Below are 23,045 nucleotides of genomic sequence, written 5' to 3' on the forward strand. Positions count from 1 at the left end.
TACAGGCACAACTCTTCCTTGTACAGCTCAGACGTGTGGGTTCTGGAGGCCCATTGCCCAGCTTTGAACCCCAGTCCCACCACTTCCAAGCTAGGAGACTCTGGACAAGGTCTGAGCCTCAGTGTCATCATCTGTAAAGCCAAGGAGAGTAACAGTACCTCTTAGGACTAACATTAAGAATGAACTGAGTGCCTTTTGTATTGGCTTTCATTATTAACCAGTCCTACGGTGTTTCTACCCTCACTGTAGATTCAGCTTTGGTTGGTGATCTCTCATCTCATTTCCTTGAACTCTGAGTCTATAAATCTGGGCTCATTTGTAGAACAGAAATATCTGCTCCTACTGGCTGATAAAGTATTGCTTCTCTGCCAAAAAGCAGTGCTAACAGGGCAGAGCTCCAGGGCCACAAGGAGCGCTGAAGCAGAAAGCTGGAATTCTTAGCACACGAAAGCTGAAACTGTCCCCTTCCATTTGCAAAGAACCAGAAGCAATGGGCTGTGTGGCCTCTGCTAGGTTCACATGCAAGACTCAAGAAGCAATCAGCGAAGTATATCCCACTTGGGGAAATCTCAGGAGAGCAAAACAGGGGTGGCAATTCTACGACACCATCCAAAAACATCACCTAAAAAAAGATAGTTTTTTTTTTTACATTTTTGGGTTTCCCCCCCCCCCCCTTCTTCTTCCATTGCCCCCCACCCACCCAAGAATACAGACAGTGGCAGAATGTAAGCAGGAGCATTAGAGGAACAAAACAGTCAAGAGGTTCCAGTCCTGGCTCTGTTACTAACAAACCTCCATGACTTTCTCGAAAAAACACCTCCCTACCTGTACCTGAGTTCCCTTGACAGTGCAACGAGGGGAGAAGGAGCTGCCTCCTGGCTCTTGCCGGTCTGAATTTTCACGACACTCCAGACATGCCCCTCAACAATACCCAAGGTTCTGTAGGAGGGAGGACAATCCACATACTGTCTAAATGTCTGTTAAATGCAGCGCATTGAATTAATTGGTCTTGGGAGACCTTTAAAAACTATTAAAGAAAAATAATAACAGGGAGAGAGGAAGTTAATCTCTAAGAACCAATCCCAGCCCCACGTGTGCTGTGTAAAGTCAAGCTCTGTGCATGCTCTATGGGCTGGGGGAGGGGGGTTTGTCCGTTTTAACTGACAAGAGGAGATGGGAGTTCTGGCAAAGAGAAGGAAAAGGAATTTGGTGGTTCTTATTTACTTAATTTCAATTATTTTGTTTTATTTTTCCCAAGGCACCCAAGTGCACCCCCCCCCAAAAAATCTAAATCTATTTTGTTATATGTCAGACAGGAAAAGAACACCTTTCTAGAGCTACTATGCTTGGGATTTATGCTGGCTTAACAAAACAATAAAAAATGAGATGAAACTTTATGTAAGACCGTGAGAGACTTATAAGGATATCTTCTTTGGGGCACTGAGATGAAAATGTAGGAGCACGATGAGTGGAAGCAACACGACCCTGGGAAACACTTCTGGGGCAGTAATGAGTAGGGCTGGGGTTGGACAGGGGCTAAGGACCCCGAGATTTCTTCTCTGGGGATATTAATCCCAGCAAATCTAACTCCCTGTGTGGGGAGTTGGGGCGGCTGCACAGCAAGCATGCCCCTAGAGCCAAGAGTTACATTCCTTTAACAGATCTCCCTGGAACACCTCTGCCTGAGCCCTGAATACAGCAGGTAGGAGAGACGGAGGAGGCACAAGGAGGTTCCGCGCAACAATGCAATATGGAGTCTATGGGCGGGCAGGGCACACACGGGACGCCAAAGCTGTCCCGTCCTATTATGATGCATCCACCAAGGTGAGAGACTAGGATCTTCGGCAAGTTTGATCTGAGGCTCAAGTCTGGTAAAGTCTCGCACTGTGGTTACTAAACAATACAAAATTGAGGTTTCTAGGGACAAAGATGAGAGGGGGACGGGAGAACAACTGGGTGTGAGGGTACCCACCTCAGAAAGAGAGCCAGAGCAAGAGCACTGGATCTGGATCCACTTTCACAGCAGTTTCCCAGTCTTTTCACATCAGGGAACCCACGGAACATGAGACCTATAGGACACACTGGGATAAGCAGCTGCCCTGGGCCCCAGCAGGTCTCCTTGAGAGCTGGGGGGATCAGCACGTTTTTAGTAGCCCAGGAAGCGAGCTCCAGAAGAGCTGGGTGAAAGCCTGAGAGGTGGGATGTGGGTGGTCTTATTCAACAGCTCCCACTCCTCAGAGTCTTGGCAGTTTCTGCCTCTTGCTTCTTCGTGCCCTCCTTTTGCCTCCTTTTAGTGGCTAATAGGCAGTGGGCTTGTCTTAGGCTATTCTAAAATGAGACACCAACATGGTACTTAAGTCTGTTTAGAGGGAATTTCAACTTTTCCAAGTTTGCATCCCCTGGGGAACCTTTCCTGGTTCCATTGGGTCAATTAAGTATCCTTCTTTTGGACCCTAAGGGCTTCTTTACTTGCCTCCCCAGGACACTCTAAATTCCCTAAAGGGGGGCTGGCCCTGTGGCTGAGTGGTTAAAGTTTCACGCGCTCTCCTTCAGCAGCCCGGGTTCGCAGGTTTGGATCCACGGCACAGACATACTCCACTCATCAGCCATGCTGTGGAGGTATCCCACATATAAAACAGAGGAAGACTGCCACAGATGTTAGCTCAGGGCTAATCTTCCTCAAGCAAAAAAAGAGGAAGACTGGCAACAGATGTTAGCTTAGGACAAAAGTCTTCCTCACCAGAAAAAAATTTAAAAATAAGAAATACATTCCTTAAAGGAAGGTTTATTCATCACTGAATATCTAGCACTTAGCATTATGGACATCAGATTTTATTTGGTGAATTTTAAAAGTGAATGAAAAGCAGAGCATACTGCAAATAAATACCAATTAAAAATAAAGAACAGCAAGAGTCTAGACTTCACTGGTAAAGACAGGTACCTCTACCAGAAAAGTCAGGACAAACTAAATTCAAAACTTGTCCCCAGCACCAACCAACGCCAGAGCAGCTATGACAGAGGAACAGGAAGAAGACGGACACGGTGAAGAAACACCAAGAAACACTCAAGCAAACCTGGAATGTTTGGACTCCGAGAGCTCCAGTCCCTGACTACTATTTCCTCTGCCTTCCCCACAGCAACTGGTGGAATGACGAGCACAGGTACTTAACAGATACGCATCAGTCAATGTATAATAATTTATCTACCATAGGATCTCCATTAAGGGATTTTCAAGGCCATCAAAGGAAAGGAAATCTACATTTCTCAAAAGTAAATTCTCAGGCAGTAGGCCTCAATGTTTTTTCTGCATTTCACCAAAGAAGATACACAGATGGTAAATACACACATGAAAAGATGCTCTACATCTTAGTCATTCGGGAAATGCATGTTAAAACCACAATGAGATACCACGACATACTTATTAGAATGCCTAACATTAGAAAGACTGACCATACCACATGTTGGTGAGGACGTGGAGTAATCGGAACTCTCACATGCTGGTGGGAATGTAGAATGATACAATCACTTAGGAAAACAGTTCGGCAATTTTCTAAAAAGATACACATACACCTACCATATGATCTAGATATTGTACAGTACTCTTAAGTGTTTACCCAAGAGAAACAAAAGTATACTTCCATAGAAAGACTTATACATGAATGTTTATTCTGACTTTATTTGCGATAGTCAAAAACTGGAAACAACTCAAATATCCGGCAACAGATGAACAGATAATCAAATTGTGGTATATTCATTCAATGGAATACTATACAGCAAGAAAAGGAAATGATCTACTGATCCATGCAACAATATAGATGAATCCCAAAATAATTATACTGAGTAGAAAAGCCACATTAAAAAAAAGAGTACATACTGTATGATTCCACTTATATAAACTCACAGAAAATGCAAACAATTTACAGTGACAAAAAGCAGCTCAGTGGTTACCTGGGGATGGAGATATGGAGTGAGTAGGATTACGAAGGGGCATGAGGAAACTTTTGGGGTGACGAATATATTCATTATCTTGATTATGATGAGTAAGTTGATGGCTTCACAGGTATATACACATGTCAAAATTTATATACTTTAAACATTTACAACAAAGCTGTTAAAAGATAAAGCTGTAAAGAAAAAAAGACTACACATCAGACCTGCTATAAACTAAACTGTGTATTTCTGATTTACACAAATACATTTAAAAGTGTCCATAATGACAATGCAATATGCTTATAGATACTAATTTAACTAGCAGGCCCAAATCACTAATATAGAATAAAACAATATTCAATGGAAAAAAGTAAAATATCACCAGACTGCCTTTTTCTGTGGACCAAGGGTCACAAGCTAAAGTTGGTCAGGGAGAAGACCAGTATTGACAAACTGAATACATTCTGGGAGCTGATGAGGAAGCAACCAAGTTAGGATCCACCTTCTTGTGAATTTTAAATTCCAGCAAGTTCCCATCTGTGCCCTTGAGCAAATAAGCTCTGCCAAGTTTTGCTCCAAAACAATCATTCCCTTCATCTTATAGATGTTCTGACAATTCTTTCCCAGATCCCTCCAGCCCTGGAGTGTTCCCTGCACCCCTCCTGGAGCAGTGGTTCTGAATCTCAGATGCAAACAGGAATCGTCCTGGGAGCTGTTTAAAAATAGGGATGACTGGGCCTCTCCCACACTGAGCTCCCCACAGGATTCTAATGTGCAGCCAGGGCTGGGAATCAGCGCTCTAAAGGCTCCCTCATCTCCAGAGAAGCGCTGAGCCTCCACATCTGGCTGGCTGGCCCCTTCACCTGGGAGCCAATTCTAGTCTACTACTACCCAGCTGCCAGAACGTCCCCAGATCCAGGACTGGCCTTGATTGCTCATCCTAAGGACCAGCGGCCTGAGCTCAGAGCTTAATCTAGATCTAGAAACTGCCTCCAAACAGAAAGATAATGACCAGTTCTTTCCACACTGAGCAAAACTGGAGAGATGATTTACCTAAAGTCTCAGGAAGTTAGAAATAAGTATAATCTGGGTTGAGAACAGGTTTTTCATGTTTTCTTACTAAAAATTCCCATGTATCTACCATGAATGAGGACTATCAGAGTGACTGGTACCACCAGATCAAAATCCACTCTGCCCTAAAAGACTCAAGCTAAGAGACAAAGCCACTTCCTGCTCCAGCCTGGCCTCACGTTACTGAGGTCACTGTACTGTCCGAGCCTACGGAATAGTTTTCAGCATAGGTGAACAGAGAAACTGGCTCACTGCCTCTTGATCACTTATAACTCTAAATAGGGACTTTCTGGGCCAAAATCTATGGGTTACTAACAACCTACACGGCAGAGAGAGAAAGAAATAGAGATGTACATCAAGAGATCACCAAAATTACTTTTCATTCCAAGAAAGAACAGAAAGACAAATAAAGAAAAGTTTCACTTACAACCAGCATTGCTTGGGGATGGCATAGTGTGAAATATTAACAATCCTGAGCTATTTGTTATGCAAAAGGAATTTAAAAAAAAAGATCCAGCTTCTATCTGATGAGCTGCACTACACAACCACCCGTTCCTTTTCCTCCTTTGCCCAGTAACGGCCAGAGTGATGTAATAACCACAGTAGACAGCTGTCTTCCTGCATAACATCACCTTGTAGAGGAGAAATGCAATTAGAGGATGCAACGAAATATAAGTTTTAAACTGATTCTGCAGGCTGCCACATTCAACTTAGTGCCTAATGGCCAGGTTCTTTATTATAGCTTTCTACTTTATGCAATTTCTCTTTGATTCAGTATCTATGGAAGACACTGAGTCTTAAATTTTAGTCTATGTCACAACGGGTCTGAGACAAATATAGGACAGAGTAGCTCAGAGTGAGGTCAGGACAGGAACCAGACAGTAAAGGACTGAAGTGCCACCTGACGGGCGGGGCAGGGCAACATGGCCCCTTCACCAGCCCCTCCTCTGTTGCCCTCCCCTGAGCTCCCTCCGCACCCCCTGGCAGATTCTATCCACTCCCAAGACTTCTGCTACCATCCCTACACTGCTGATTACCAACACTCTATTTCTTCGACAACATCCAAGTTCCAGACCCATATTTTAAAAAATATTTCATTGTGAAAAATTTCAAATATACACAAAAGTAGACAAAACACTATAATGAGCTCATCAACTGTATTATGTTCTCATTACCCAGTTTCAACAGTTAGCAACCATTTGTATCATATCCTCCCTCCCTCCCCTCAACACTTTTGAGAAGGGGGAGGCTGAGTATTTTAAAGCAAATCGAGTCATCATATCATTTCACCGAAGGCTTATGAGCACCTCAAACTCATGGTTCAAATGGAACTCATCATCTTTGTCACCTGTTGATCGAGCACCTTCTGATTCCCAGGTGATCAAGCATACACTCAGCCCGCAAAAGTGCTTAGTAAATGCTTGCAGAGTGAAAAGTATAAACACACAGAGTAGGGGACCAGGCAGCCGGGATCAAAGGTCCAGATGGAGCATCTAGAAGACAGGAAGGACCCTGCTGGCTCCCACACTTCTGAGTGTGGCTGAAGCAGGGGGGGCAGAGCAGTTCTGTCCATCTAAAGTATGACAATCCTGACAAGCCACAGATTTCAGCGTGCGACTAATAGTCAAACTAAATACTGTTCTCTCAAGGGGAGAAAAGGATCTTTTACAACATGTATGCTAATGAAGCACAACGACATAGAGCATTTAAAACAAAATGTCCCTGTATTTATTCTCCATAGACAGATTTTTACATTAATATTTATGAGGGATTCCTCATTTATTTCTCCCAGAGATTTTTCTCCTGCCCAAAGAGAGGGGCTAAAAGATAAGTAGCATGAACCAATTATCTTTTAAATAGCTACCAAGGACTACCTTGTTTATCTGCATTCTGCTACTTGATTAATCTTCCTAAGACACCACTTGCTACATATCATCCTCTGCTCGTGAGCCCCCAGGGCCTGCTGCCCGGTTTTCGGGCCCTGCTTGCTGCCCAAGCCTCCAGATGCAATCCTTTCCATCCACACTCAGCAGGGCCAGACCCGCAAATCTGAATCCTCATCCGTAGGCATTTCTGTCTGTCCAAATGGCACCTGGTTCCCAGCCATATAAATACCCAACGCTTACACTTCTAATTTACTAAGAGCCATGAGCAGTATGACTGCATGCTGTAAAAAGATGTTTTCAGCGTCATCAGCCAGGGTGGGGGTGGAGCAGGCAGCACAGCGGGGAGCTAGCCTGCAGGAGGACTTGTTCCTTCAGCCATCGGGACCTGAGCCCAGGCTAGGCAGGAAAAGACACACAGAGAGCCCTGGTCCCCCAACAAGTTTCCAGGCTAACCAAAACATAAGGCCGATAGTGGCAAATGCCACAGAAGAGCTACAAAATTAAAGCCTTACGCAAGTCACGAGTTGCAGGTTTCTTTCTGCCCAGTCACTGAACCACATTTTTTCTTCTCCAGTCAATGACACAGACTGAGGGACATTTTCCTTCTCTACCTGCCAATAACACGAGTCATAAACACATAAAAAAGGACATTTCAAGAATTATTACTGAGTGTGTCTTCTCCGGCCCTCAAATGAGAAACTCGAAAGAGCAGGGAGAGCACAGCAGCAGTGGAGGCTGAACACAAGGAAGACCACTCTACACGCTCGGCTTCACGGGGCCTTCTGATTCTATTTCAAGGCAGATGGAAAATAAACGAATGTGAGCAGCAACCAAAAAGCAGAGGGAGAAAATGAAACGGTGCTTGCGCAGCTAAACTCTTACAGTCCCCTCGGGCAAGGCCCGGGCTCTTCCCTGGGCCCACTCTGAGACTGAGGGTGCCGGCTGGCTCCGAGGAGCTCGCGTACCAGATGTCTGACCCCACAGGGTTTCTTTCTGTCCCTCTGTCAGGACGGCCTGACAACATTTTATAGTGTTCTCACCCCTTTTCCAGGCACAATGATAAAACCTTAAAATAGCCAAGTACATTAGTTCCTACCAACCTTCTAACCTTTGCATAGAAAACTGGCTGAAATGAATAGACTGAAAATTATTTTGTTGACATAACAGAGGGATACTGTAGATGGATACTGAAGATCCATCTACAGTAACCCTTGCTATACGAACATTCCTATCCAAACTAAGGACACTGAGTAGATTTGGAAAAAGTTTTTAAGATAAGACTGGTATTCTTCAGTATTCCTGGAGACAGCTCCAGTCTTGTAGGAAAAAGGCAAGAGAAGTACTGAGTCAGACGGCTTAAACAGGACTGATGTTAATAAACGAGCTTCTGCAGTGTTGGTTATTGGAAACTGATCTCTTCCTTATTAATACAGTCCCACAATGGAGAGGAAGATTTCTCTGTGTTCTAGAATGCAAACAATGTTTTAATCTTTAATTATATTCTCAATTTCAACTCTTCTGGAGAGTTACAGCCACCGAGGCCTAGGATTATTTCTTTATTACATAGCCTCTCAGTGGTATTTAATGAATATTGTTACTTAATACTTGCCAGTTGGGGAAAGAAGGACTTAGTGAATTTCCACCCAAGTTTTGATGACTTTTTCTAAAACTCAGAGGAAACTCAGAGGTGCAAAGTTCTCTGGTTCCTTTCAGGGGCACTCAATACAGGCAACACCCTTGCTCTGCTCACGAGCCCAAGGTCAGGGAGAGTTAGCTTAGGTGATAAGTATCCATGGAAAAGGGATTCAGGACGTGATGCTCGGCATTTCTAAAGCTCACGGCAGTGAACCAGTCTGCTCCTCATGCACGGCTTAGTCACTGTTCCTTTCCTCAGAGGCAAAATAACTCCAATAAAAAGAGACACCAAGTATTCTTGTTTAGGGCTCCTATCACCATCTAAGTTGAAGAATTTAATATAGTCTTATCAACATATAACCAAACTCTGCCCTCAACAAAATATCAAGATCCTCAGAAGGCAAAACAAAGCCCAAGTAATCAAGAAGAAAACCAGGTCCCTGCAAGGAAGCACGTTCACAGTCACCCTTCAGATAACACCTATATCAAGGGTTTTGTAATGGCACAGCAACTACAGAAACCTGGAGTTTCATATCTGTATGGCTGAGGAAAAAAACTTGTAGAAAGGGTCTTGAAAATCAGCACGAGAAGAGCGAATGATATAACGGCCAGGAAGCTACAGGAAGAGACTCTGGGTTTAGTGTGCTTCATCCTGGCAAATGTTCGCCTCACTCAGTTGCAACATCAAGACCACGACGAGCTCCACCCTCATTCATCACTATCGCCAAGGTCAGGTTTAAGTCACTGCTGTGCTTGCCATGATTCCTGTTGGTTTTACATTAAGCACAAGACAACCTGAGCCTCTGCCTGTCAAGAATAGAAGTGGCATTTACCACACATCTTGGAAAGAGTCCAATCATCCATATGAGCAGCATGTGTAATTTCTAGTCGAAGATCTTCCTGGGAATTAACGTGCAGGGCGGTGGCAGAAAATGAGCCTCTTTCAGTTCAACTCCCAGAGCCGAATTAGCGGCCGCACTAAATGCAATCAGTTGTTCAAACACTGGAACCCCTAGGTGTGTGTGCTGTGTCATTACCCTTGTTGCTTCCTGAATTAGCGGCCTTCCTTTCCAGCAATACTTGTCACTGCATGCTGCTCCTGTGTTGTTCTGCTGCTGACGCAGGTCATCCAAGCCAGGAGTGTAAGTGACGACGCCCTGCACTCTCGAGGGCATGAGACAATACTGAAACAGACGCAAAATGTGGAGGAAATGCCACTGGTGGGCTCCAGAGAAAATCAAGGAACATTATTCAGCAGTAAATTGGAACAAACCATTGACATGTACAACAGAAACAAATCTCTAAAACATCATGTTGAGCAAAAGATACCAGAAAGAAAATATTATGTTCTGCATGACTCCATTTATGTGGAGTTCTAAAAGAGGTAGCGTTGGGCACAGGAATAGAAATCAAAACAGTGGTTGCCTGGGGTGGTCGAAAAATTGGAGGCAAGTATAGTGAACTCTTTCAAGGAGTTTTGCTGTAAAGAGGAGAAACAGGAGGCGGGAGCTGGAAGGAGAAGTGGGAGTATGAGCCGGGTGTTCTTACAGGAGATGGTCTCTGTGGTAGGCATGTGTGCGTACTACTGGGAAGGATCCAGGAGAAAGGGAAATACTGACAGTGCAGGAGGGAAAAAGGAGACTGACGGAGAAACGGTTCGGAGTCGGTGAGAGGGGCCTGGACCTAGTGGACAAGCGGGAGGGTTGTTCTTGGCTGGAAGCATGGACAGCGCATCCCCAGTGATTGGGGGAAGGGAGGCTATCAAAGGAAACATGCCCTTGATTCAGCAGGCAGGATTTTTTCATGGAAGATAACACGATACAAAAGAAACTGCCTATCCCCACAACTTCCAGGGGAGAGGGGTAAGATTAAAAAAGCAACCTTTCTGTAAAACGATTTTGTTCCCTCAAACCTAAATGAGATCTATATGTGCAGAATAAGAGTCTTTCACATAAGAGTCTTTCACCTCTGCTTCCATGGAAAGACAGCATTTCATCAGGCTAAGCTGCTGAAACCCAGGAGTCACAAGCCATCCAGCTTGGTCATATTGATTAAAACGAATATCCCCTGCTAACGAAAAGTATATCAAAAAATACACCGTAAAGTTGAGACTGCTACGCAAGAGCACGAGGAAGCATGGCTGCATCTGACATATATTAAATACATAGATATCTCAATACACAACTTACATAGGTCAAATAAGATAGCCACTTTCCAGGCGGATCTCAATCTTACGAGGGTCAAAAGCCTGGCAATGTTTACCCAGCAAGAGGGGACATGGCTTCTTTATGAAAACGATAGTGCCCTTCTGCAAAAGCCTTAACTTAATATGAGCACTCGGGAATCATGGACGTGAGGTCACTTCATCAGTGCCCTCTGAATGCTAACCCATGATAAAAGATCTTTCATCATCAACATCTTTGTCTTCTTACAAGCTTCTTTAGAGGGGGAGAAAGATATGAATCATTAATCCCATGAATCACCAATCCTACGGGAACTCCGGGGGTATCTGAGTCTTCAAAGACTACTACTGTTAAAGCCAACTGCATTTTAAAAACAAACACATCACACAAACCTCCTGCGTTCTCGCCATGCCTGTGGGCTCCGCACCCTTAGGCAGAGTCAGTGGTTTTGTTGTAGTAGACCTAATGCCATCCAACTGCTGACAAAAGCCAATGCAGAAACCCACCCATCAACACAGTAACAGACGCACAGTTACAGAGGAGGGCGTGTGAGGAGCCCGGCCAATCATCCTCCACTGGTCTTCACTGTTTAGAAATAAAATCTTTCCTTAGAATCCCATAAGCCTATGCAAGAAAGCATGCAGCTCTCTTAATAAAGTCAAGTCTCCACCCCTCACAGCTGGGAGTGGAGGAATTCAGTGAAGTTTAGCTGGGCCTCCCTAAGTGGATCTCTCTCAGCACCCTGCCCATGGCCCCCTTGGGCACTTCAGCATCACATCATTTGGACTAGGCACACTTTACTATGATTCCCTGCTACCTCTGTTCCTGTTTCTCCTCAGAGTGTCCTGAAAGCCAAAATTATATCTTATTCATCTGTAAATCCCAGCACAGTACACAAACCAACCACTTGTAGCCCCTGAGTAAACATTTGCTGAATAAAGAAGGGAATGGGGCTTACAAACTCAGCCATTCTTCCCTCTGTGTGATGTCTCTCCCCATTGGCAACTGTGGTGGTTTTAAACTGTGTCCACGAATTCTTTGACATTCCTTCCTTCAAGAGGAGGAGCCTCATCCCCACCCCAGAATGTGATTCAGATTTAGTGACTCATGTCTAACAAATAGAATGGGGTGGAACTGACGCTACATGTCTTCTGAGGCGAGGTCATAAACATGATAGCCTCTGCCTAGCTCTCATTCTCTGAGATCAGCTGCTCTGGGAGAAGGCACACGCCACGTCATGAGGATACTCAAGCACCCTGTGGAGAGGCCTTTGTGGAGAGGAACTGAGGTCTCCCGTCAACAACTTGCCTGCCACGTGAGTGAGTCACCTTGGATGTGATCTTCTAACCCCAGTCTAACTTTCAGATGACGGCAGCCCTGGCTGATATCTGATTGCTAGCTTATCAGAGACTCTGATCCAGAACCACCCAGCCAAGCCACTTCCAGATTCCTGATCCAGAGAAAGTGTGAGACATTATGTTTATTGTTGTTAAACCACTAAGTTTTGGGGCAATTTGTTCTACAGTAATAGATAACTAATGTAGCAACCTTGGAGGATTTGGGGGTTGTTTTATAAGGGAGTTCGAGGGATTTCCTTAATGGTAAAGTTAGTTTATGGTCATGTTGTGCCTATAATAAAAATTTTGTAAGTGGTAATGTTCTACAGAATAGAACCACAACATGGCTAATTGATATATAAATTTAAATATTTCATAGATCAAATTATACTACCTTAAAACCTACCAACTACATTCAGGAAATGTTGGGATGTGATACAGAACAGTACTACAACACAATTCTTTTTGGAGTTGTTTTTTGTTTTTAAAAATTATATATTACACGCACAGAAAAACACCTAGAGCAATATCCATCAAAATCTTAACATAGCTTTCTCAGGGTGATAGATTATTTTCCTCTTTTCTTTTTTATCATCTTTGGTTTCTACAATATGTACAGATGACTAGTGTTTTATTTTTTAACTTAATTTTTTTTTTCATAATCAACCAGGCCAGCAGCTCCGCCTTGTTGGTGTTTCTATTCCTGACCTCTAACACCATAAGTGGTGCATAGTAGGTGCTCAATAAAAGTGCACGGATGTCCTTTAGATATAGATTTTGCCTACTGGACAGGAGTCCTACACAGGACTCCAGGATAACGTGAGCCTCAACAGCTCACTGATGTGAGAGGGCAGCAGTCAATTTTCACAGAAATAGGCTACTAAGTATAGGAAATCACTTCAAAGTTGTATTCTTAGGACATAGTAACCACTTTTCTCTTTGAAACTAAGTATTTTGAGTGATTTATTGTAAATTTATAATGACAGTTGTGAACACTTCTTTTTTTTTTTGGCATGAGAACAGAGTCTGTTGATTGCCTTGGTGCTTAAAATAGTTTCTAAGTGTCCTCATAATAGCATGTCACCTGTAAACAGGTTTCAAGCCAATGCAAATTAACAAATGGTGAACAGATGGACTAAGAACTGACTTTTGTCAAGAGAGAGTTAGCAACAAACACTTTTTGGCTCCAGTCTTATGGGACCATTAGAAAGTCTTTCACTTCTCACCAAACATCTTGCCTCAGTAGACAATCCATGCAGGGAAAGTGACAAGTTACAAGGCCTATTAGACTTCTGAGAGCTGAAAGTTGAGATTTTCAGAATCAACAAACCAGCACATGAGAAACAACAGATAATGTTCTTTAAGAAGCTTTCTGCCAAATAGTGAAAACTCTTTGTCTTGCATCACTCAAGAAGCTGTCCCTGTAGTCTCTGAAAAATACGGCACCTGTGCTTGCAGGAGACAAAAAAATCACTTGTTGGAGGCTGGTTGGTTATGTGCATCCTATCCTGGAAGCAAATGTTAATCGTGAAGAAAACTTGAAAATCATAGAAATGATGGGCTAAGAGTGTCTACCAGTGAGAGAAAAGGTCTCCAGAGTCGTCCCCTGTGACCTCCCCTGCTTCTTCACTGGCCTTTCTCCTCCTCACTCTCCAAGTCTCCACCTAATGTCATCACTCTGGGGAGGCCTTCGTTGACTACCCTATTTAAGCAGTTTCTCCCACCCTACTCCCACACCTTACCATCCTGTGTGTTCCCTTCCTAAGCATTAATCATAACCAGAAATTATTATATCAATTTATTAATTTGTTTAGGGGTACACTTATTTTTGTCTTTTCCCTTTAATAAACAAAAAGCTTTAGGAAGGTGGGACCATATCTATCTTGCTCATGACTGTATCCCCAGAGCCTAGGACAATGCCTGGCACATAGTATGTACAATAAATACTCGCGAAACAAATGCAAAACAAATGAGATCTTGTGTAAAGGCAAACAACTGAGTCTCATCTCCTCATCTCCTGCCGTATTTTTCAGAGACTACAGGGACAGCTTCTTGAGTGATGCAAGACAAAGAGTTTTCACTATTTGGCAGAAAGCTTCTTAAAGAACATTATCTGTTGTTTCTCATGTGCTGGTTTGTTGATTCGGAAAATCTCAAACACTCCTTTGGACTGGAAACATAAAAATGTAGTTTGCAACTGAGGATGTAAACGAAGGAGGGTACAACAGGAGGGCAGGATGGGCTAGGGAATGCGTTCAAAGTCCAAGCCGAGCCTTCTGGGAGTGCTGCCCTCCCAGGGGCAAAAGCTATCAGGAAACACTGGTGTGTCCACATTTCTGACTCCACATCACTGAGTGAGCCTTGGCCCTCATCTACTCAGGCTTCCAGTACAACATAACCCACAGGTAAATGGATGAAGCAATTGCGGCATATTTAAAGGAATACTACATAGCAACAAAAAAGAACAAACCACCCAGATGAATCTAACAGATACTATGTTAAGTGAAAAAAAGTTGATATAAAAGATTACATATTGTGTGATTCCATTTATCTGACACTCAAGGACGAGTAAAAATAACTGTTCAAACAAGTTGGAAAAGTGTTAAACTCGGGAAGGGCAGTGGCACTCCTCTCCATGAGGAGAAACTCTTCTGGGATTCTGGAAGTGGTGGCCACCTGGCTTGATCTGGGTGGAGCTATTTGGAGGTGCAGATGTGGAAAAAACCAAGCTGTACACTTTATGAACCTTACAGTATCTGTTGTCCCTCCTATCGGGAAAAAGAAGAGCACATATACTACTATTTAAAAAAGAAAGGTGAGCCGAGCGCTGATTCTGACCCAGCTCCGCCAGACTGCCTAGGTGGCCGGCAGCTTACCACACTGTGCCTCTCCGCTGTCTCATTTGTAAAATAAGGACAGCCTTACTCTGACCATTGACCATGGGAATGAGGTCAGGAAATAAAGATTAAGCTATGAGGTAACTTAAAAGCCTAGGCGGAAAAGTCACACACAAATATGTAAACCACAAACTGCATTATAACTGCTTCGTAAAGATCCATGCAAAATATGTTACATATATGTTTGGTTTCTAATCTTTAAGAGATACTTTTTTAAAAGAAAGAAACAATTTTACCAAAATAACTTTCCATTAGCCAAAAACAAGCACAAAGGAGAATTCACCCAGGACAAATAGTTTTTCAAACCCATTACTCACTGAGGTGGTAAGACGAGAGTCGTGGGTTGAGCCTTTGGTCTGCGTTTAGCAGATACTCCCATCTGGTTAGCAGAACGTTTCAACGACTGTTGATTCAGAAGGCCAGATGCTAGACCTGCATGGTACTGCAACTGTAGGGAAAAGCAAAACAAAAGAGGATGAAAGATAGCATTGGTAAAAGCAGAACAAGGGTATTAAACTGCCAATACTTGATACACCTGTACTCCTCAGAACATTTTAAATACAGTCATGTGTCATTTAACGACAGGGATATGTTCTCAGAAATGTGTCATTAAGCAATTCTGCTGTCGTGCGAAAATCTTAGACTGTACTTACACAAACCTAGGTATTTAGCCTACTACACACCTATGCTCTATGGTACTAATCTTATAGGACCACCACCATACACAAGGTCCATCGTTGACCAAAATGTCATCACTCGGCGCATGACTTTAATTTTAAATACAGCTACTATCATTTTGCTCCAAGGAATGTATTCATAAGGAGATAATTAGACAAATAGAAAAAGAAACATGAATAAGATTGTTGTTCATCACCCCATTACAGAATGATGAAGAACTGGAAACAATCTAAATTCCCCAAAATAAATGGGAAATTGGTTAAAATATGGAAAGAAGTTTACAACATCATTTTGTTGAATAGAAAAAAACCAAACAGGTTACACTGTAAACAGAGAGACACTTAAAAAGGTGGTCTCTAAAATGTTACAGTGTATTTCTAAGTAGCAGAATTTGGGTAATTTCTACTTTGTTCTTTATTTTTCACTACTTTTCATATATGCTTTGTGTAAATGGTTTTAAAGCATATGTCATTTTTTATAAGATCCAGAGGGTTTCCTTAAAGACAAATTATTTCTGGGAACTCTTGCTACTGTCACATCTTGCCTATAATAAAAACTATATAACTCATGGTCTACTGCAGTAAACCAGGAACACAACAGGGCTTATCACATACAGACTCAAAGATAGCATAGGTCAGCGTTCAGAACCACTGGCCACTGTTTTCAACAGTTAAGATACAAATATCAACCGTAAGGATAAGCTCATGAATATATCTTACTACAATGTATACAAACGGATATAGGCTCATTGAAGAGAACTGGGTGGAGAAGTTAATTTCACTACATGTACATGTTGTTGGAACAATACAATGAGTAAGGTAGCAGCATTACATAACGGGCTCAGGGCAAGCATCCTTTGCTTTGCTCCTGGACAAAATGCTGAGCTTCGAGGTTACTTAAGACGGATCATTTTACTTCTCTAGACCTCAGTTTCTCTATTGGAAAAGAGAAATGATATTGCCTAATTCAAAACCAAATGGGACTTTTAAAAAAGTCCACTTTATTGAGTTATATTCACATAAAATAAAATGCACACATTTTTCAGTGTACAGTTTGATGAGTTTTGGTAAATGTATATATCTATAAAACTGCCACCCCAAACACAATACAGAAATTTCCATCACTGCAGAAAGTTCCCTTGTGCCCCAATGCAGTCAATCCCGCCCCCGCCAACTCCAATCAGGACCTTTTGATTTAAAATACAACTCATCATTCTCATTCATCGCCAAATGAAGCTTATATCCAATTTGACATGAGACAGTGACTCCTATCTTCCTTTTTTTAATCCCATACTTTTGTATTTCAGATCATAAGAGTTGTCATTAATCTCTCTATAATAAAATTATCCTTGAAAGGTATCCCAATTTTGAACAGATGTAAATAAAACATTCAAACGTGAAAATGCCAGGCTAACAATTTGGATTGAGACCTTTATAACATCCAACATGTTTCTTCTTCCCATCTCAAATTAAGCAGCATCTTTCAAACATTTATTTAGAATTAACTGAACATACAAATAGTAATTCATTCTGAAGCTCTGAATCAATTTCTCTACAAAATGCTCTTCCAAGCCATAGATTTCCTTTGCAGAGTCAGCTACTTTACAGCTCATGGTAATGAAACTGGTGACCACCATATAAAAGGGGCTGGGCCCTGGATGCGAAGGGTAATAACATTCTGAAAAATAAATGGCCTCACCTAAAGCCATTGGGCTGCCCACAAACAGAGAGGGAGAGAAAACAAAACCAATTGAAATGATCTGCTTCTTGAAGGTGGCTATAAAAATGAAGATATCCAGTGACCCAGGAAGACCGAAATGTCTGTGTTTGGAGCATCCATACTGCTTTTTTAACAGGCCCTTGATTTACTTGGTTGATTTGCTGTGGGGCCTTATGGCTGCACAATACAAGACAAAGATATATTGCATTCATAATAAAAATGGAGCTCTGTTTGGGGTGGAAAAGGGGGGGGGCATAATTTGGCTCTAACAACTCATCTTAGACCAATGAATTTTGCTCAAATTTGTTTTTCTCCTACAGATTTCTTAAATGGGAAATCAATGGAAGCAAGGGACAGTATAAGTTTGAAAGACAATGTTTCAAAATGTCAGCTACTTGGTTTTCGATCTACCCCACCAGAATTTGCAATGAGTGCAATATGCATGGGGCTTTACGGAATGAAAGGGAAAGACAGCTTGGCAGAGGTCCCCTCTGGCTCGAGGAAGCGTCTCTCCTTCTGGCTCTTCTCTTCTTTGTGTCTTGTTAGGGTCCATGCAAACTCAGCCATTCCAGCTCTGCTGACTCTTTGAGTGGAGGAGTCCTGCTAACCCTGCAGAGTGGCAGGGAGATTCTGCCCACCTGGCATCATTTTGATCACTTGCTCAGACAAACAAACAAAAAAAAACAAAACAGCAGAAACGCATGCTAGCTGCTGTCTGCCTTTCAAAGGGCTTCTTTAAAATGTCTACCATCTTGGACACTCTCAACATACACTGCAGCTCCGAGAGCACATGTAGATAGAAAGTGTCCTCTTTCCAAAAAACCAAACCTGCCCTTGAAAGCTGACTCACAGTGATTAAGCAATATTTGTTAATCATATATACGTTCCCAGGTTCCAGGAACACAGCTCTGACTGTCAAGATCTATAAGGGGCCCATTAAATATTTACCAAACCATCTTTATAATGGGAGAAAAGGTCAAAGTTAATAAAACTGACAGGCAGCTCCTGTCCAACTGGATTTATACATTATTTAAGCACCAAATACTCCATTCCATGCAACAGTTTAGATCTGAAAAGACTCTTGGAAAACATTCACTCAGCCAATGGCTCTAAAACAGCAGAAGGGAGTTCAGAGCTAATCCACAAATTAGCACTAAGAACCTATCACTCCTGGGGCCAGCTTGGTGGCATGGTGGTTAAGTTTGCATACTCCACTTCGGCAGCCCAGGGTTTGTGGGTTCAGATCCCGGGTGTGGCCCTACACACTGTTCATCAAGCCATGCTGTGGTGGCATCCCATATGCAAAATAGAGGAAGACTGGTACAGATGTTAGCTCAGCACCAATCTTCCTCAAGCAAAAGGAGGAAGATTGGCAACAGATGTTAGCTCAGGGCCAGTCTTCCCAACAAAAACCAACCAACCAAACAAGAACATATCACTCCCCAAAATGCTGCGATAAGTTTTCATTTATAGGTTCTGTAATATTTTCTATAAAAATATATGTCAATAAACATACTTCGCTCCAAATGTCTGTGGCATGGAAACAACTCTATTTCAAAAAGCAACTTATTGAAGTTCTAACGTGATTTTTCTATCCAAGATCATTTCTCCACTAACAAGCAAGAATAAAATGAAAGAGGGAAAGAAATCAAACAATCTGTTCTTTTAACTTCCACATCTTACAGCTGTTGGGAATGGCCTGTTTATGTGGTGGGCTGGGGGGAGGGAGTTCTTTATTTACTGATAAATTACCCGTCAGTCCTAACAGTTATTTCAGGGTTCTCTGGATTTTGAGAATATTTCTCTCAGTTCCAATTTTGCTATCTATTAACGTCAACCTTCTATTTTCTAGTCTGACCTAGGATTTTTGTCAGTTCTCAACCTAAAGCCCTTTCTAATCAATTATGTCTACTAATTACCTCTAGACCTCGGAAAATTCCAACAACTCATAATGATCTGGGGAAAACACCATTTAGAATTAGGAAAACCTTGATTTACTGAATATTTTTTAAAGTAATGCTGTTTTAGTCATCACGAACATGCAAAAACGCCAAGTAGTGCCAGGTAACTCTACAGTGCAGACTAAGAGCCTCTGAAATAAGAAATTGCAGAATGTCCTACCGGGCTCTGCCACTAACAAGAGCCGTGTGAGTTTACACGTCTCACTTCCCTCTCTAGAGAACACGCGTTATATTTCCTCCAAGGACCCTCCCAGCTCTAAAGGTTGATTCTGGGTTTCTAAAGGAGTTTCATGGGTATTTGGCTTCACCATAAAGTGGTGAAGTAATGTTCCTACAATTTCATACAACAAGGTTAACAAAACTTTGCCCACTGGATAGCCTAGGTCTTCACAGAATCTGCTTGTAAAGAAGTTCAAACTATTGAGGCCCAAATTCGATTAGCTTTAATATGCTTCAAATTACAAATAATATATATTGGAAGGAAATTCTATTAAAGGAAAATATAAAAAACAGGATTCGAATGCAAAGTTTCTGACTTAAACCTTGGATTCAGAAAATCAGGAGAGCAATGATCCCCTGGTTAGTTGGCCGCTTCCTTCAGGTCTTCCCCATTGTTCTGAATGTTTCTACCTGCTCCAAAACCGATAGAGGGTATGTTTGTCAAAGGACAGAAGTTTGAGAAGGAAATTCATTATGCCACTCTCATTCAATATACTAATTAAGCCAGTGGTGTTCAATTAGGCCTTAGTCATTTAAAAGCTGAAGAGTATGCTAGACTCTCCCTGGAGTCCATGGTATAGCATCTATTCATATGCGACATTTCCCACCCATGCCATATGGCTTGAATCCCACCATAGGAAAAACTGACATTGAAAAATCTCAAAACTTACAAGCCATATCCATCAAGGTTTGATTCTTCCCACTATAAAAATCATTTCCTTTCAAGGATTCACCAAAGGCTTCTCTAAGGAGAGATAGAGGCAGAGTTAAAAAAAAAGTTCTCCTAACCTGAAGGTATGACTCATTTTATTTTTAAAAATCACTTTACGTACAATCACATATAAGTTTCTAACAACATGAGCAAGACACATTGATACTTTGGATGAAGAATGAGAGAGACCTAAGTTATAACAAATTCTGGCTGGCTTAGACCAGAGGGTCCACAGAAGAAGAGATTAAGAGACCAGGGAGCCCCACCGTCTCTTCCTCCAGTCCCTCTAGGTCAGTTTCCCTTCTCCCAGCACAGAGCTCCTGTCTGTACTGGGATTTAGCACGAGGAAAGGCAGCCTTGTGTTATATCTTGGCAGGGGTGAAGCTGGCCACTAGGGAGACACATCTTGAGGGCACAGACCTTGTTACTGACTGCTCTCTATTCTCTACAATGTCCAGGACAGTGCATTGCAAACAGGTGAAGCTGATGAATCTGTCAACTGATAAGTGGCTTGGCAGATGGGTGAAACTGCCATGGCCTGGCCTGGCTTGGCCTGTCACTGCAGACAATCTAGAGAACAGAATGGCTCCATCAGACAGTCCTCTTAAGGCTGGCCTCTTACAAAAGCAAACACACTGCTTTGCAGGAGCTCTCTTAGTGACAGAGCCATGAAGGGATCCTTTGTTCCTGTTATTCTTATTGTCCAAAAAAGCGAGTATGTCTGAAGTGCGATGCAGGCTTGAGTTCAGGAAAAGGCATCCATAAGGACTGAGCTCAGATTACTCCAAATCATAGAATTCTAATGTCAGAGAAGGGCCTTAGAGGAGCCAACGCACACTGCCACCCCGACACCTACCACAGCCTCATTTTACAAGAGAGAGACTCACTTTAAAGAGGTCACTGGCCCAAGGTCACATATATCTTAAGAGGGAGGTAGGCCACCCAGAGGTCACCTTATTTATCTTCTTCCTGTGGGACTAGGTGTGCTGCATCTCCTCAACCAGAGGATCTGGCACTTATCTCAGCTTCAGCAATGAGAAACAGTCATTCTTCTTGGACAGGGAACTAGACCTTGCTAAGGGAGCAGTGATGTTAGCTCTTGTTTGCTGCCTTCGCTCTGACCTCTCTCAGGCATCGTCACAAACTGTTCCCTTCTACTGACTCCAGTCATGTCTAAGATGGTGAGTTTGGGGAAGTTTTAAATCCTATGATTTTAGGGTTTTAATTCTATTCAGAGTTAAAAGCTTTGGAGAAAAGAAATCAAGAAACCTCAATATTGTCAGAAAATCTAAATTCTAGACTCAGCAGTAACCATTTAACCTTCCCAGCAGCTTTGATGTTGCTCTATGACAGAGCAACTGTGCTATTGTCTAATGGGTTTTTATAAATTCTCTTACTGTCCAGGAGAATCCAGGTGTAATAATCTGTTTTTACTTAGAGATTCTCTCTGAGAATTTGTGTAATGTATCGTGATAGCAACAAGCAAGGACATTATCCACGTAGTGCCACTTCCCCTGCAGATCACTGACCAAAACAGCCAAAGCTGTTGGCATAAGTGCCTTGAAAATCCTTCCAGGATGCAACAGAATAGGGCAAAGCTCACAGCCCCAATCTAAGGACCTATGACACCTGGGTCGACTCACACCACATACATCTGGATCGAGCCACACCCCACACAGCTGGGATGTGTGTATGTATTACGGGGGGTGCTAATTTGAGATTCTCATACAGTCATATTTCCCCTAAAACATTAAACTTTCAACTAGAACCAATATTTGTGCAAAACCAGGAACACTTTGTTACCACTTTGAGTTGCAAAGACCTTTGCCCCTCATTATTGAAATACGTTTTGTTTCCAGCTAATGAGAAAGAACCATGTATTATGATAAAGCTCTGGTGCTTCTGAACATAATTATAGGAAAGAAAAAAGCAAGCCTTCCTGGTATTATCTGTGCCAAGGAAAACAGCTACAGAAAAATACGGTAAATCTAATTGTTTTGCTTGGGTTTTTATCTAAAATTAGGTAATGGCATTAGCTTCTTTCCTCCTTCTATCTCTTAATGCTTCTTTCAAATAGCCAATATGAAAAAAAAAGAAAAACTACCTTAGATTTGAGCTTTCATGGGTAAATGATCCTTTTACTTGGTGAAAACAGCATCAATAAACCATAAGAAGGAACCCTCCAATTTATTTGCCTATTTGTTCTCTACTGGGAAGCTGGGTGCAGGCCTTTCAATTACTAAGAAAGCAGGACACCAAGTCAGGGCTGTGCTGCTGCTCAGCTGTGGCATCATTTACATGCTAAATGTCATTTGGGTTTCTTTTTTCTTACACATGAATCCTCAAATGTCCAAACTTCAAAAAGTGTCAAAGAAGTAATTAGAGAGGATAGATAGCAGCCTTTTTCTTTCTTAAATATCTGTACTGTTTAAGGTCGTTTAGAATTGTTCCTCTGGAACGTCCCAGAACTCACACCTTTATTAATAGGCCTTTCTCCACAACTGCTCCTATTTACACTACAGCTGTATTCATGTTATCATACTTCAAAGATGCCAATCAGCTGGAAGAGATATCACTCATATATCTGAACAGATTCAATAACAAAGCAAGGTGTGAATGTGGCTAAAAATGGAGGACAGGACCATCATAGGGACTATTTGTAAAGGGACAGAGAAAGAAGACAAAGGAAAGTGAAAAAGGGAAGACAAGCAGCAAACACTAAAAGACAAGACAACGGGACACGAGAACGGCGTTAACCATCTTGTCTTCCACACCAGGCTCTAAACCCATTTGCCCCGGTGCTCCCAGAGAGCAATG

The 23,045-nt window shown here is 42.3% G+C and overlaps 1 protein-coding gene across 2 annotated transcripts in view; it reads right to left on the reverse strand.

Annotated features, from left to right (window-relative positions):
* Nucleotides 1–23,045, reverse strand: part of MED27 (mediator complex subunit 27) — a 192,440-nt gene that overhangs the window by 111,009 nt on the left and 58,386 nt on the right. For both annotated transcript variants that reach the window (XM_046637728.1, XM_046637737.1), the window contains exon 3: nt 15,257–15,387. In XM_046637728.1, the coding sequence (XP_046493684.1) occupies nt 15,257–15,387 (131 nt within the window). The remainder of the gene's footprint in view (nt 1–15,256; nt 15,388–23,045) is intronic.

Source organism: Equus quagga, chromosome 1 (assembly GCF_021613505.1).
Source record: "Equus quagga isolate Etosha38 chromosome 1, UCLA_HA_Equagga_1.0, whole genome shotgun sequence".
Taxonomy (NCBI): Eukaryota; Metazoa; Chordata; class Mammalia; order Perissodactyla; family Equidae; genus Equus; species Equus quagga.